The sequence below is a fragment of the Mercenaria mercenaria genome, chromosome 2, assembly GCF_021730395.1.
Source record: "Mercenaria mercenaria strain notata chromosome 2, MADL_Memer_1, whole genome shotgun sequence".
NCBI lineage: Eukaryota > Metazoa > Mollusca > Bivalvia > Venerida > Veneridae > Mercenaria > Mercenaria mercenaria.
Window position 1 is genome coordinate 113,970,309 of NC_069362.1, and position 14,473 is coordinate 113,984,781.

Here is a 14,473-nt window from a genome sequence, read left to right on the forward strand (position 1 = left end):
GAGAGTCTCGGGAGATCAATGTCCTTTAGAAACATAATGCATTTAGACATAGTACGCGAATGTAATACAAATACATTAAGAATATTGTCCGTAGGGGAAATATTTTTTCTGAAGTGAAGACTGTTAAACACAGAAATAAATAAATCAAGTTTCTTGATCTTAATACCCCAGTAGCAACAGTAACCTATCCTTAAATACAACAACCATCGATCAAAATGCGCAGTATGTTTAAATTATAATTTATACAGCAAGCGATTAGTCTCATTCTCACTTTATCCATATTGTATATAGCAGTCTCAATATGCTCAACTAAAACAAACAATGGTGAAATACTCATAGGGTAGTTTGCTCCATACAACATGTTATGAAAGCAAGCATTATGTTTGATATTGTTGGTAGATTCTTAAGTTTTATACAGTCTCGGAGGAATCCAATTGTAGAACATTTTTTAACATAACTTATGATTTAATGTTTCTTTTCCTGATTTAAAATAACATTTCAGTAATTCACGAGCAAATAAGAGAGTGCGTGACATTGCCCATTAATAGCTAAACAGTGACATCGAGACCATTTGTCTGCTTGATTGTGTATCACATAATGTGATCAATCTCTGTTGTAATGAGTAAAACGTTTACTCATTTAAATTATGGCAAGTGACAACTTCTTAATTCATAAATACAGAAAATAATATTTCTTGATTCTTTGTGAATCTATGGTCATATTCTTGTGACAGCTCCAAACATTTACTACACATTTTAAGTCAATGGAGTGAAAAAGAGCAGGGAATGTTAAGGACGTTCACGGATTGTGCTAAATAAAACCTCAGGCAGTCAGAACTGTCACGTGATAAATATTTACGACAATGGAGAGCGGACATTCCTAACTACCGATGATATCAATAGTGTTTTGTACCAGAGCAGAACAGTCCTTTGACAATGATTAGGAGATTATTCTAGAATCTTTAGAAATCAAAGGAATATGGTCTGTGTATTATCTCCTTGGAAGTAAAATGTCTTCATTTGTTGTGCCGTGCGAGTCGCATTTTCTCATTCGCACATGCCAGTCTTTCTTTCTGTTTCTTGTAGTATTTCCAACTAAATGTGCATCAAATTAAAATGAGCTTTATATCTTAATTTCTGATAAAAACAGCAAATGTTGAACAGTGCCAAATAATATTTAGCTTTTCAAATTTCTTGATGAAACTAGAGCTATCACCATATATGAGTCATACATTCCCCACGTTTGAACTGTTATTATGGTAATAAATAATGCTCATTGTATAATTTGAATGCTACTCATTTTATATAGTATGTTCAATCTGGGAGACAATTTTACTATTCATGACACAGCTATTTTATCTTGCGCCTCTCAGTTTAGTTGGACTTCATCAACCATTGTATTTAGTTACTTCGCATTCCCTTCACAGAAATTATTGTCTTAAAGGTCTTACAGATTTGGCTAAAATAATATTTCTTTCAAATTGAAGTTTGTTCATATTATGAACATTAGAATATGAGTTTTTGTTTCTAAAACAATCTAAAAATTCTATATCAAGAAAAAGAGATGACCGCGTCGGAAATCAAACCCCCGGATCGCCGCGGCAATAAAGACATTTTCCCGTCGGCGTAACCAACAGTTAGTTTGAAATTAGTTAATTATGACGTAAAAATATAATCGAGACAGTTTACCCGCAGTAAAGCGTTACAAACGCTTTTCGATTTCATCGTAGTAAAAACAGCAAATTCACATGTGTTTCCGTAACATATAGTTTGTCAGTAATTAAGTTTTAAAGACTTCTTAAGAAATATAGCATTTATTTCCAGATATTTAAAAAAAACATGTTGTTGTCGAACGATCTGGAGGCCAGTTCTTTTAATATAACTCATAGAATGTGAAAAAATAGAAAAGAGAGCTAGTTGATAGATTTATTTTCATAGTGTCAAATTATCTTTGTGGTAATATGTTATGATTATATCTTACTTTGAATATTTCTATTTTTATTGACATATTTTTATTTCAGGTAACACATTTAATTAAAAAATATTCTGTCTACCTTGAAACGCGTCGCATAATTGTTTATTTGTGGGTAGTAAATGATATTATTTTTGACTCATGAGGTAATGCAGAGAGATATTTATTTAATACACATAATTGATTTAATACAATGAAAGAGATAGCTGATCCATACATTTCAAAATCACTAAATTATCATTCTATTGTTATTAATTGAAGGTAAGTGTGCTTCTGGTTAAAAAAAGCCTTACGTCTTCGCAGTAGGATTGGGTACAATACTTAACAAATCCTAAGAACGTACACTCCAGGTGTATCGATTCTGTAATTTACACTGGATTTCTCTTAAATGTAAATAATTGAAGGAATGGTATAATAATATGCAGGTTATTAAATCAATTCCGTTACGTTAGTAAAAGCTTAATTAAACAAGGTAATAAAGTTGAGCAGCGGTCTAACGGTTAGGTTGCTGGCTGTTCAACCCGAAGGTCGCGAGTTCGAGACCCACTGGAATCAAGAATACTCATTCGCATATGACACCAGTGCTGACTTTTTTCTGGAAGCGGACACCAGAGGGATTTAAATAAGTTTCAACCTTCTGCATAGATGAGCTAAAACAAAATCGCATAAGCTAAACGAGATAATATTATAGTTTAGCTGTTGCCAATGACATACATTCAACCCTTAAATCAATATTTGATTTGTAGATGAATGCGAGTGAACAAATGCTAGCAAAATGGATTCAGCAATCGCTTGAAACATAGAGCAGTAAAATAATAGCAATACAAACACCAGTTTGAAAGAAAAATAGCTATAATTAATGACTCGTATCACAAGACAATTGTTACACTACTCGCTAGTAATAACTGACTATTCTCTCTGAGCAAAAACAATACAGGTCTTCAATCGTTGTGAGTGAGTCATGTAACACACAGTGCCAGGAATGCTTCTTTCCGTTGATCCATATGACAAAGATGCCGGTTTGAAATAGTTATTACAAGTGAATTTTAATTTAGCCCTGAAACTTGGAAGCAACAAGGCGTACAGTAGAGGGTTTAATATCGTTGATATTTTCGCAAATATCGATGGTAAAGCAACCGCTATAGGAGTTAACGTATCCCGGTTACCAAACAACCCTATCCATGACACTATACTGAAAGGAACCCATGACAGACAAAACACAGAAATTAGAATTATTCCTGCTCTTGCAGTTTTCATCTCGTTCTGTTCAAGTTTCCTACTTTTGCGCATGCGTCTAAATGAAACTTCATTATATTGTCCACTCTTTCTGGTTTTAAAATATATTGTTTCATGATTTCTCACTGTAATGAATATACAAATATAACAACTTGTAATACAGCATACAGGAATAAAGAAAAAAAGAATTTGTATCATAATATTGTAAAACATATTCGAAAAAGATACTGTAAAATTATCCTTCTTTTCACACGACGTGGTCTGTCCTTCTAAAACGTAACGTCCGTAACCAAAAAAGGGAACTGCAGCTGCTAACAAACAACAGAACCAAATACTGATAATAATGTAAGTCGCAATCGCTTTATCTGAGGAGTGTCGAACTGGCAGGCTTCTAGATATCACAATACAGCGGTCAAATGCTAAACAAACAAGTGACCATATAGATAAGAAGCCCGTGAATGCACCAAGAAAGGTGTTGATCTTGCAAACTGAAAAATAAATAAAATGTATAATTCGTGTATTACGTTACGACTTTAAAACGAGTCTTTGTGATATTGTGTGCTATTTATATCTAATATCATAAAACAATTTAGATCTACCGTTTTTTACAGTAATTGTTTAATAAAATCTGTAAGTCAAGAATCATTCCGACATTTATAGCGTTAATATATGGTTTACTATCTCAATCCATTATTTTCCCTATTTTTGGCCCTCACAGACCTCAACAGGGTTTTAAAAAATGTAATCTACATAATTGACATTATCCAATGGAGAATGGAATATACAAGAACATTTTCCATTTATTTAACCATTGAGATCCTAAGAGAGTATGTGGCACAATGGGTAGCAGGTTGGTGCAGTTGATATCTCGGCTACGGTTCAGTGCCTGGTTATTTGATTCAAATGGTACTGTTTCCAGCAGTATCGGCCTAGACTGCATGATATGGAGGTGAATATGGCATCTGCCGCGGTTTCCACTTTTTTCCATAAGTTCCAAGAGGATCTTTCGTCGTTTGTCTACGCTAAACAAGAGACATTTACCTTTACCTCTATCATTATACAAAAGAAACAGTTTTATAGAAATATATGTTTAGAAAATTTACCAATATCATTTTCCGCATGCCCCCGAAAGTAATCATTGATTAGCACCGGTAAGCAAAGGCACATCATCAAATCAGCTATTGTAAGGTTAATGACAAATATGTTTGATACTGAACGTAAGCTCTTGTATCTGAAATAGAGAGAGAGAATAACCAATATCAAATACGTTTCCAGTATTGTAGTTTCGTGAAGCCTAGTACACCGAACAAAAGATGTAATCGGCCGCTTTTAATTCGAAAATATCAAACGCACATCATATGAAAAGTCTTAACAGAAACGAAATATAAATACGACAAATCTATATGCGTATATTATAACTGAAGGCCGTGTTTTAGAACAATGCAACAGTTTATATTAAAAGACTATACTGAATGAATAAAAGCAGTCTAAACGCAACGAAATATTAAAACGGTTATAATGTACAAGTACATTATGATTATCAGTATGAAATATTTATAAGATAACAGTATAATTATATACATCTAAAAGCATAATCATACAGTCTATATAATGAATAGACTGACATAAATTTTATTATGTAATTCAATGCTTAATAACATTACACAAGTATTTACATCCCAACAGTGTTGTACCTACGTATCATATTAAAATGAATATAAGAAACACTTATATGACATATACAATACACGTCATACTTCAGCCATCACAGATACTTAGGAAAAGCGTTAATTGTAACACGGCCCAGCTTGTTTTCCTGTTTAACAAAGGAGACTGAAATAAAATTGTGTTTTGTCATGTATAAATTCATTTTTTACGTCACAATTATTACGTCATAGCGTAAAACATCACTGCGTCAAACGTCATAGCTGCGCGCTAAATACAACACACAAAACAAACATGTATTTCGTGGATGTCGTCAAGGACATATATTGTTCGGTCTTCATAAGCTCAGTTGGGGGTTAATGACTTTAACAGTTTGGCTCCAATAAACAGAGGTCATAGTTTATTTGAACGTCAGCCAACCATCTGTATCAATAAGTGAGGATATGAAACAGTGTATTTTATTATTAAACTTTTATTTACTAGATATGTGATAACTTCAAAAATTATATTTATTTTTGGGGTATATCTTTTTAAATAAAAAAAAATTCAAGCAAAGAAATCAGAAAGAAACATTTTTAGAATATATTGTTACCATCCTTTTAGGTTATTTGTTCACGTTTCATCTGCTATAATTATGTTAACAAATTTAAACTTTCAGTCTTGTCAACTTTATTCAGAGTGAATTTAAATCATAATCTGATGAACATTGTTTTTAGTGAGCACAAACTGAAACTGGCTTTTCAAGAGAAATGTGACCTGAACACATCTATATTTTTACTGCTTTCTGAATATTTTAAAGAACAATTGTCTTAGAAAGAAAAACTCAAGTTATAAAATCTTTTATGTGAAAGGTACACTTCATGCAATTTATTACTCAAACTGAAAATTCAATACAGATCGATGTTACATAGTAAACTGATTTTATCCCATTTTGTTATATTTCTGTAACAAAGATTGCATGTTTATGATAACATCATTTTACCATTTTTGTAAATATCGTATATAAATCTTAAGATAAAATCTCTTTAACTGGTATGACCTTTTCGTTATGATTATGATATTTACAGATATTGTTTCTCAATAATTTTAACTAAAAGAATTTTCACTGTAATACCTGTTTTCATTATTATCATTATTATAAATAATTATTTGTAATAATAATAATTATTATTATTATTCAATGGCACACATTTTCACTGTCTAGGGGGACCACCTGCTGTTCTAATTGTCCTCCAGTTAATTACTATTACATAATCGCTGATAAGCAGCAGATAAGGTTGGAGTTGTTTAATGGATTTGAAGGGTGGAACACTTACATAGTAGTGGATCTAGACCTTAAAACTGTTGACACCTAACAATTTTGTCTATTTCCCCCTATAGCAAACGCCACTGGGTATCGTTACACTCACAGAGCAAGAGTGTCATCGTATGTTACTTGACCACGTTTTAAGCATTGCTTTTTTTCTCGGTACACAGCGAAAGAATATTTACGTATATTACTGACCGTTTTGAGATACCATCAGCATAATAACAGTCCTAACAGGTAATATAACAGGAATCACACTTCTGTATGAGTATAGCAACCTACACACCATACACACAGTGGGATAAGAAAAGTATCAGGTTGAAATTAGGGGCATTACCTTGAATATATCAGTAACCTTGAAATGTATTAACTAGAGATAAATGATACTTATTTTCTCAGAGATTTTCTCAGAGATCTAAAATGTGGTTAGAATAAACACTCATATGTTAAAATGGACTCACATGAAGCTTTCCAGACTGTTACTGGTTTGCACTATAGTCGGTGAAAACGTTATATAGATGTAGGTGATGGTGCGATTATATTTTGATTGATATCATACAAATATTCTTGAAGAAAAGCAGAAATTAATAACAATTATAAAGATAATATGTAGTTAAGCGTGTTTGTAGCTCCTTAAGCCGAAATAATTTGTAAGTATGATAAACAAGTCTCGCGGTTTGCATATTCGACAATAATTATTCAGGACTTTAGGACTTTCAGGTTTATACAATGATAACAAATAGTTTATACAGCATATATTTTTTTAGCTCGATTTTTTATGAAGAAAATGTTGAGCTATTGCACTCGCCCCAGCGTCGGTGCTGTCGCTGGTTAAAGTTTGTGATAAAGTCAAATATCTCTGTTACTATCATAGCTATTGACTTTAAACTTAAAATAATTATTTATTAGCACAGTCTACACCATGAGAGACAACTTCAATAGCTCAGACTTGAATTTTGACAGATTAATGTCCCTTTTTAGCTTAGAATTTTTTTGGTTAAAAATTTTGATAAAACCAAATTTTTCTGTTATAATTAATGCTTTTGAGTTGAAACTTGAAATAGGTCCTTATTATCGCAGTCTACGCCAGGAGAAACAATCCACATAACTCTCTTTGAATTTTGACAGATCAATGCCCCTTTTTCACTTAGAATTTTTTGGTTATAGTTTTATTTAACGTCCAATCTCTCTGTTGCTATCAAAGCTATTGACCTGAAACTTGAAGTGTTTTTTTTTTTTTTTTTTTTTTTTTTTTTTTTTTTTTTTAATGTCAAAGCTGCATAATAAGAAACAATCCACATAACACTGTTCAGAATTTTGACAGATTTATGCCCCTTTTGCTGGCTAGGCTCTAATTCAGAGTTAAACAGAAAAGTCGAGCTTGCTGTCTTACGGACAGTTCTTGATTTTAAGTTGTAACTGCATTTTAATCCATTGATGTGCTACTAACACAGTAGTTTGTAGCATTACTTACGCTTTATGTTATCGTAGGATACATATAACCTTTTAGTTTTAATTGCATTTTAGTCCTTGGATTTGCAACTCGCTCGGCAGTTTGTCTATCTTACCATCATATTAATTTAATACATATCCCACTGATTTACAAGCAGTGGCATGGACTGTTTTTCACTATGTAGATCAGATTGCCGGTGTTAAGTGAATCCATCAGGACGATATGAAATATGTGAATTCTTGTAACATACAACTACATTAGCCAAGCTATATGAAAACTAACTTGTGGGTCTTTTCATCTGGTGTTAGCCTATGTCTGTTTGGCCATTGAAAATGTTGGCCCTGCTTAATCCAGGTTGTTGTGCCCCAATTATTAGTTTTCTCGCAAACAATCTTAAATGGTTATTTTTAGTTTTAATAAGTCATTTTATCTTGTTTTATGGTACTAAATTGTTGAAAAACGATATTGATGTGAAAGCTGTGTGATCTGAGGAGACTGATTGTCAGATAATGCACCCTTTTCTGGTTTAAAAGGAAATGCAAATAAGACGTTAAATAATATTCAGTAGTTTATATATGCTTAACATTTAATTAGTACTCTTATATGTTTCTTTTAGTATTTTTGTGATTCTGTAGAGAAAAATCAGTCCAGTTCTTCATTCCATGAGTAAAAGATACAGACTCTTAAAGTTTTATGATAATTCTTTCGTCTGTGCTTATCAGACAGTCAGTCCCTTTTAACTTACATATAGAAAACTTTTTACTTTTTTATATGGGAAGATCACTGTTAGGTCAATGGATAGTTTCGATGCTGTTGAGTTTGATTTGCCCGTCGATGCTTTGGTTACGTCACTGCTTTTGTGGTGGTGGCATGGGCGCCTTGGGGTAAATGATGGTCAACAATATGGATACTTTCAAACTAAACATCTTGATGTACAAATACATGTTTTATACTGTTTTAGTGTCTCATAAGTCAGTAATGGCTGGAGGTAAAACTGTTTTAACGTGATTGTTTTATACATTATGTAAAAATGCTATGAATGTTTTACATGTGACACTTTAATAAAATATAAAGTTGTAAGTTGTATATTTGACAAATATTAGCGGTAAAACTTTACTGTGGGGTCCTACATTTCCATAACAATTAAGGTTTTCCTTTATATATAAGCCAATACCGTTCAGGTTATACATCATTCTAATGAACTCCAAGGTCGTAATAGAAAAACTTTTAAACGTTCAAAATAAGATAAATAATAAAATCTGTAAAAAGATATTAGTCTTAAATTTATCATTCAAAACGATTTTGGCTGGGTATTTTCCCGGTGTTTGATACAAAAAGTATCAAAAATACCCATTTAAATTTAACTTTTAAATTACCCATTTAAAATTTAACTTTAGCATATATGCAGTTTTTCTATGGGAAAAAAATCAAGAAAATATGCTTTTGGGCCTGAATGTTACACAGATGGAAAGGGCACAATTGACATAGTTAATAGGTTTTATAGATATAAAATGATTTATGGTATTTGTTTTGGGATTCCTTGCGCTACTCCTTACTTCTTTTCGTTTATTGTTAGCGAAGATCAATATTTTGGTCAGGTGATCTGTGCTGACCAATCAGAAGCCAGAACGCCATTCTTTGTCTATTTTGTAAACAGAGTTAATACATATCAATAGCATTTAAAAATAACCTCCTCGACCCCAGCCTCCTCCCTTTGGTATCATCTGTTACTAGTTCTGTGAACTTTACTTTTCATACATATAGAGTTCTAGTTAAGTTCATTATATTTTCATTCATTTACACTTCTATGTTTTCGCATATATATGCTTTTGTTCTTACTATTTGTATTGGTTACTTTATATCATATTTTATGTGGTGTCTGATAATGGTTTCCTTCTTATCATCTATATTGTGTTCAGGCGGTTTTTGTCGGCCAGGCATAGAAAACCATGTATAATTTAAATCATTTAGTTTAGACATAGGAAATAGAGATCAATATAATTACACCTTTACTAATCCTACCAGGTGTTCTGTATTACAAAAGTGGTTTTATTGTGACATTTTGATACAAGCAAAACTGAATTATCTGCACTATTATTTACCTACTGGTACTTCGTTTTATTATTGACTTATTAAAAGTTAATTTTTTACCATATGTAAGTTGACAGAATCATAGGAACCATGTCTTGAGGGGTAAATCAAACACAAATGAATAAATCCTAAATGATTTTGTTGTGCAAAAAAGTATGATATTGTGTCTAAAACAGTTTTCATTTTCCACTCAATTGTGTAATTGCAAGGGAAGTAAACTAACAGATCTCTACTTATAAGTACTAGCCAAAGGCAAGAATTGTCATTCTTTGTGGATCACAACCTTAAATTAAAAATCAAAACTTCTGTTATTGATATTAACAAAACTATCATAAACTTCACATTTGTGAAATCATTTTTGGTTATTTCAAGGACTTGGAAATCAATTTCTAGACTTTATTTAATGTAATACTATCATTGAAAATTTTATGGTCTATCTCTATTTAGTTCTATTTAAATCTTGGTATTTTTAAATAAGTTAATTTCCTATGAAAGCCAAAATGGAATCAATTCGGCTACTTGGGCTACCATCTACAAATCTGTGATCATTCCGAAAGCACTATTTGGTTGTGAGCTATGGAGCAACTTATCAAAATCCAGTCTGTTCCAATTGGAGCGTAGCCACAGGTTCTGTGTGAAACTTGTTCAAAATCTTCCGCCATATGCCAACACTGATATATCACTGAGCTGTATTGGACTCCATTCTGTTGAAGCGGAGATAGACTATAAAAAGTTACAGTTTCTTGGTCAACTTTGTCGGCTACCAGAAAATTACCTTGCTAAACAAATATTTGTCAAACGGCTAGTTCGCTATTTCAATGATGAAAGACAAGTTTATTGATTTATTCCAGACACCCACAGAGTCCTTCAAAAGTACGGCCTTACTGACGTGTCTTGTTTTGTCGTGAAAACGAGTATCTGAGAAAATCACTTTGGAAGAACGTCCTGTCTATTGTAGGCATAGGAAATTACATAGAAATGATATCAAAAGATCCCCGATCTCAAATATTTTATCTTTTGTTAGGATTGCCGGACTATCAAGTTCCTGTAGCCACTCGCGTACAGATCAAGCATGTCGCTATAAGTCTTATGCATATGTTGGTCTACAGGATGTATAGATATAATATATCACTGTGAATGCTGTAATTATTTGCACTATTATATACTGTCGTATGTTATCATACAATGCGTTTTATATAACATATATACTGCTTTATCATAAGGGAAAATACTTATAGCTTCACATAGTCTGTACTTAATGATTAAATACTCCCAAATGGGATTTTAGCCATATAGTTACTGTTTATTGTTGTGCATTATATTCATAACTATAATATCATGTGATGTGCAGTACTGTCTAATATAATGGAGTATAATAGGGCTTGCTATCCTTTTTGTATTCTTCGTTTCGTTTCGGAAGGATGCATGTCGGGATATCTCACCTCTTGTATTTTAATAGTTAAACTGCAAATATACCTTAATCAAGGATTGAGTAAATTTGTGTATATATGCTAATCATTTCACAGTATCGTTAACGTACTGATGCTTTGTGCTGTCTGTACATAAGATTGTATGTTATAAATGTTGTTCTATTTTGATGTGATTATGTTTGTATGTATATCTGTAATTATTGATAGCTCTCCTTGTTAGAGGTAATAAAGAATCTATCTATCATCGTCAAGCCTTTCATAACGCTGAAAGAATTTTTCAAATCGGACCACTATTGAAAAAGATACGGAAGTTTGAAATTTAAGAAAATTGCTGATCACGGAAGCAGCCATTATGTGTGTTTATGACGTCATTTACACACTGATGATTTTTTTATTATCAAATGTATTTTTAAATAGATTATTTTATATGTTTCTTGACTGTACGATGTAAAACATGGTAATTTCTTTTATTATAGCTAGAAAAAATAGAGAAATTATTTTACAGAAAAAGTAAATACAGTTCAAATATGTGGCTGGAAATTTAGTAAACCCGCCATTTTGTTTTTTGTAACCATGGAAACAAAATGGCCCCCATCTTTATCAAATATTTAAGTGCATATAACTTTCTCATTTTTAAGTCGATTTTGAAAATTCTTTCACTTCTTTAAATGATTAAAGAAATCCCCAGTAGATGGAATTAACATCAAAACAACGTTGCCTTTCCCGTTAATAAATACCCGTTATCCAATCTATTCCTGTTGTTGTGTTTTCTATAGAGAGTGTCAGCACCATTTACCTTTGAGGAAACAATATAACATAAACAATATCACGTATTTTGCACAATAAAGCCACAATTCACAATAAACCCTGTTACGGATTTGAAGAATCAAATAATAATTATGAATTTATATTGTATTTTGTATTATTGATACAATAAAACTGATAAAAATAATTCATTATGTAAAATGAATTAAGAGAGTGAATACTATAATGTTAATTCTATCAGAAATAACGTGACATAATGTTATATATCATCATATTAGATTATATATATATATATATATATATATATATATATATATATATATATATATAACGACCGTAAACACATGCTACATGCAAAACATCATCGATGTGGAAATTCTCAAACAAGAATGTGCAACATTAAACAGAAATCAATCAGAATACTTTTTGTTTAAAACTTTTGTTAGATGTAAAGCGGGCGTTGATGTTCAACTTTGCTGCTATTAAAGGACAGAATTCCCAATGTGTCATCTGGCGATGTTCTCTTCATAACTGTCATTTTTATAGTTATATCAATAAAGAATACAAACTTGTTGAACTTGACGCATATGTTATCAATTGTTCATGCTTAGGTGAATTTCAGTGTCAACTACAATATTCATTAGGATTGTCTGTGTAAACAGCGTACCTGTGTTACTAGAAGGCTTCTGTAACGGAACTGATCGAGCTAATATATACAATTCAAACATTACGTCGAGTTGAATGGCGTTAGCTTAGGAACGTGTTATTGACATGCTTTTTAAACCAAACATCCTAGAATGAACAATTAGGGCATCTTTAATCAAACATGGATACCCATGTTTTTATGGTTTTGTCTGCTTAAAATGAGATTTTAGATTAGTCATACAATATTACAAAAATTACAAGCTATGAAGGAATAAAAAGAACTTTGCTTTATTCCTTACTATCTGATGTGATCAGTCTTAATATCCTAAAACACAATGAAGCGGTTATACACCTGTGGAATAGCATCGATATGTTTTTCATGTAGAAAAAAAAAGTTGATAAGTAGGGAAGAGCTGCTTCATGGCGCACTGTGGCATAACGTGACGTGAATATGAATAATAGTAGAACACGACACCCTCAAAGCAAAGTTTTTAGATGTGCATGGACGTTTTCTGTGCACGCCAGATTATCATTTCAGAGTACAAGACATAAGATTTACATCGTTCTATTCTACGATTTCGATTTTGAAAAGTATATAAACCATTTGATCGAATGTGGTTGCGTATTTGCACGTTTTCCAAAATCAATATTTAGATTTATGAAATTTCGAAAACAGAACATTACCAAGTCATAGACAGAAACAGTCTTTTTATATAAATATTGAACAGAATATAAAACATATTTATTTTATGTTTTCCAGTAAATTATAGAGTTTTCTCAGTGAAATAAAAGTGATAATCCACAGTTTTGAAACAGTAGATTATCATTTTTATTTTTACTGTTTTTGCCGAACTAGTTCCGGTCCTCCGTCGCGATTGATATCAAATTGTATACTGAGCGTTGTGAATACCGGGGACCATAATGACGATGACGTCGTTAGAATGACGTCATTTGCGTTATGCTTTCTGTTGATCTTTCGCGCGATTTTCGACATTTTATAAATTAAGCGACAAAAGTAGAGTTTTACACATGAAATAAAAAGAAAATTTGTTTGTGTCTGTGAAATATCAATTTTATTTCACTCGTGAGCACCAAAAAAAGTCATTTTCACTCGTGGCTACGCCACTCGTGAAATATCAGTTTTTGATGCTCACTTGTGAAATAAAATTGATATTTCACTGAAACAAACAAATATCCTCTATTTATTTTATGATCTTTTGTGAAATCCTGAAATTTATCAGTGAAATAAAATTGATATTTTCACTGTTTCAACCAGTGAAAATATCTTTTTTATTTTTCACTGGTACGGAACTACATCTGAATGCGAAATGATATGAATTATAAACGATATGGAATTCCTTGCAAAATATTCTTCATTAAAAGTAAATATGTATATAAGTGATTAAAGGATCATAAAAATTTACATTTTATCATAATCAAATGTAAAAGAAATCAGGAAACGTAACAGAACTATCTATAGTTTTTCTACAAAGACACCCTGACGTCACGACATTATGACGTTATGATGCGATGCACGTGACGTTGCGCGGACAACTGAATATATTACCATTAAAAATGCATAAAATAAATAGAAAATTTGTTTGTTTTAGTGTAAGATCGAAATATATTTCACTCGTGAACACAACAATTTACATTTTCACTCGTGGCTGCGCCACTCGTGAAAATATTGCATTATAGTGTTCACTCAGTGAAATATATTTCGATCTTACACTAAAACAAACAAATATCCTCCATTTGTTATTTAATAACATTTTTTTAATTGACATATGCATTGACTTCTTAAAATGGACTGCATGAAGAGGTCAAATATCCGGACGGTTCAGTGCCTTTACAAACTCATCGTTTTCAAAGAACTTTAACATAATCTTCGTTTTGATGCATTTGCAATAG

General features: G+C 31.8%; 1 protein-coding gene across 1 annotated transcript in view; it reads right to left on the reverse strand.

Annotated features, from left to right (window-relative positions):
* Positions 1-1,944: 1,944 nt before the first annotated feature.
* The window catches only part of LOC123565013 (melanopsin-B-like), a 29,364-nt gene continuing 16,835 nt past the window's right edge, over positions 1,945-14,473 (reverse strand). The window contains exons 2-3 of the mRNA XM_045358997.2: positions 4,311-4,438; positions 1,945-3,695 (exon numbers count right to left, since the gene is read on the reverse strand). Coding sequence (XP_045214932.2) covers positions 2,881-3,695; positions 4,311-4,438 — 943 coding nt within the window. The 3' untranslated portion in view covers positions 1,945-2,880. The remainder of the gene's footprint in view (positions 3,696-4,310; positions 4,439-14,473) is intronic.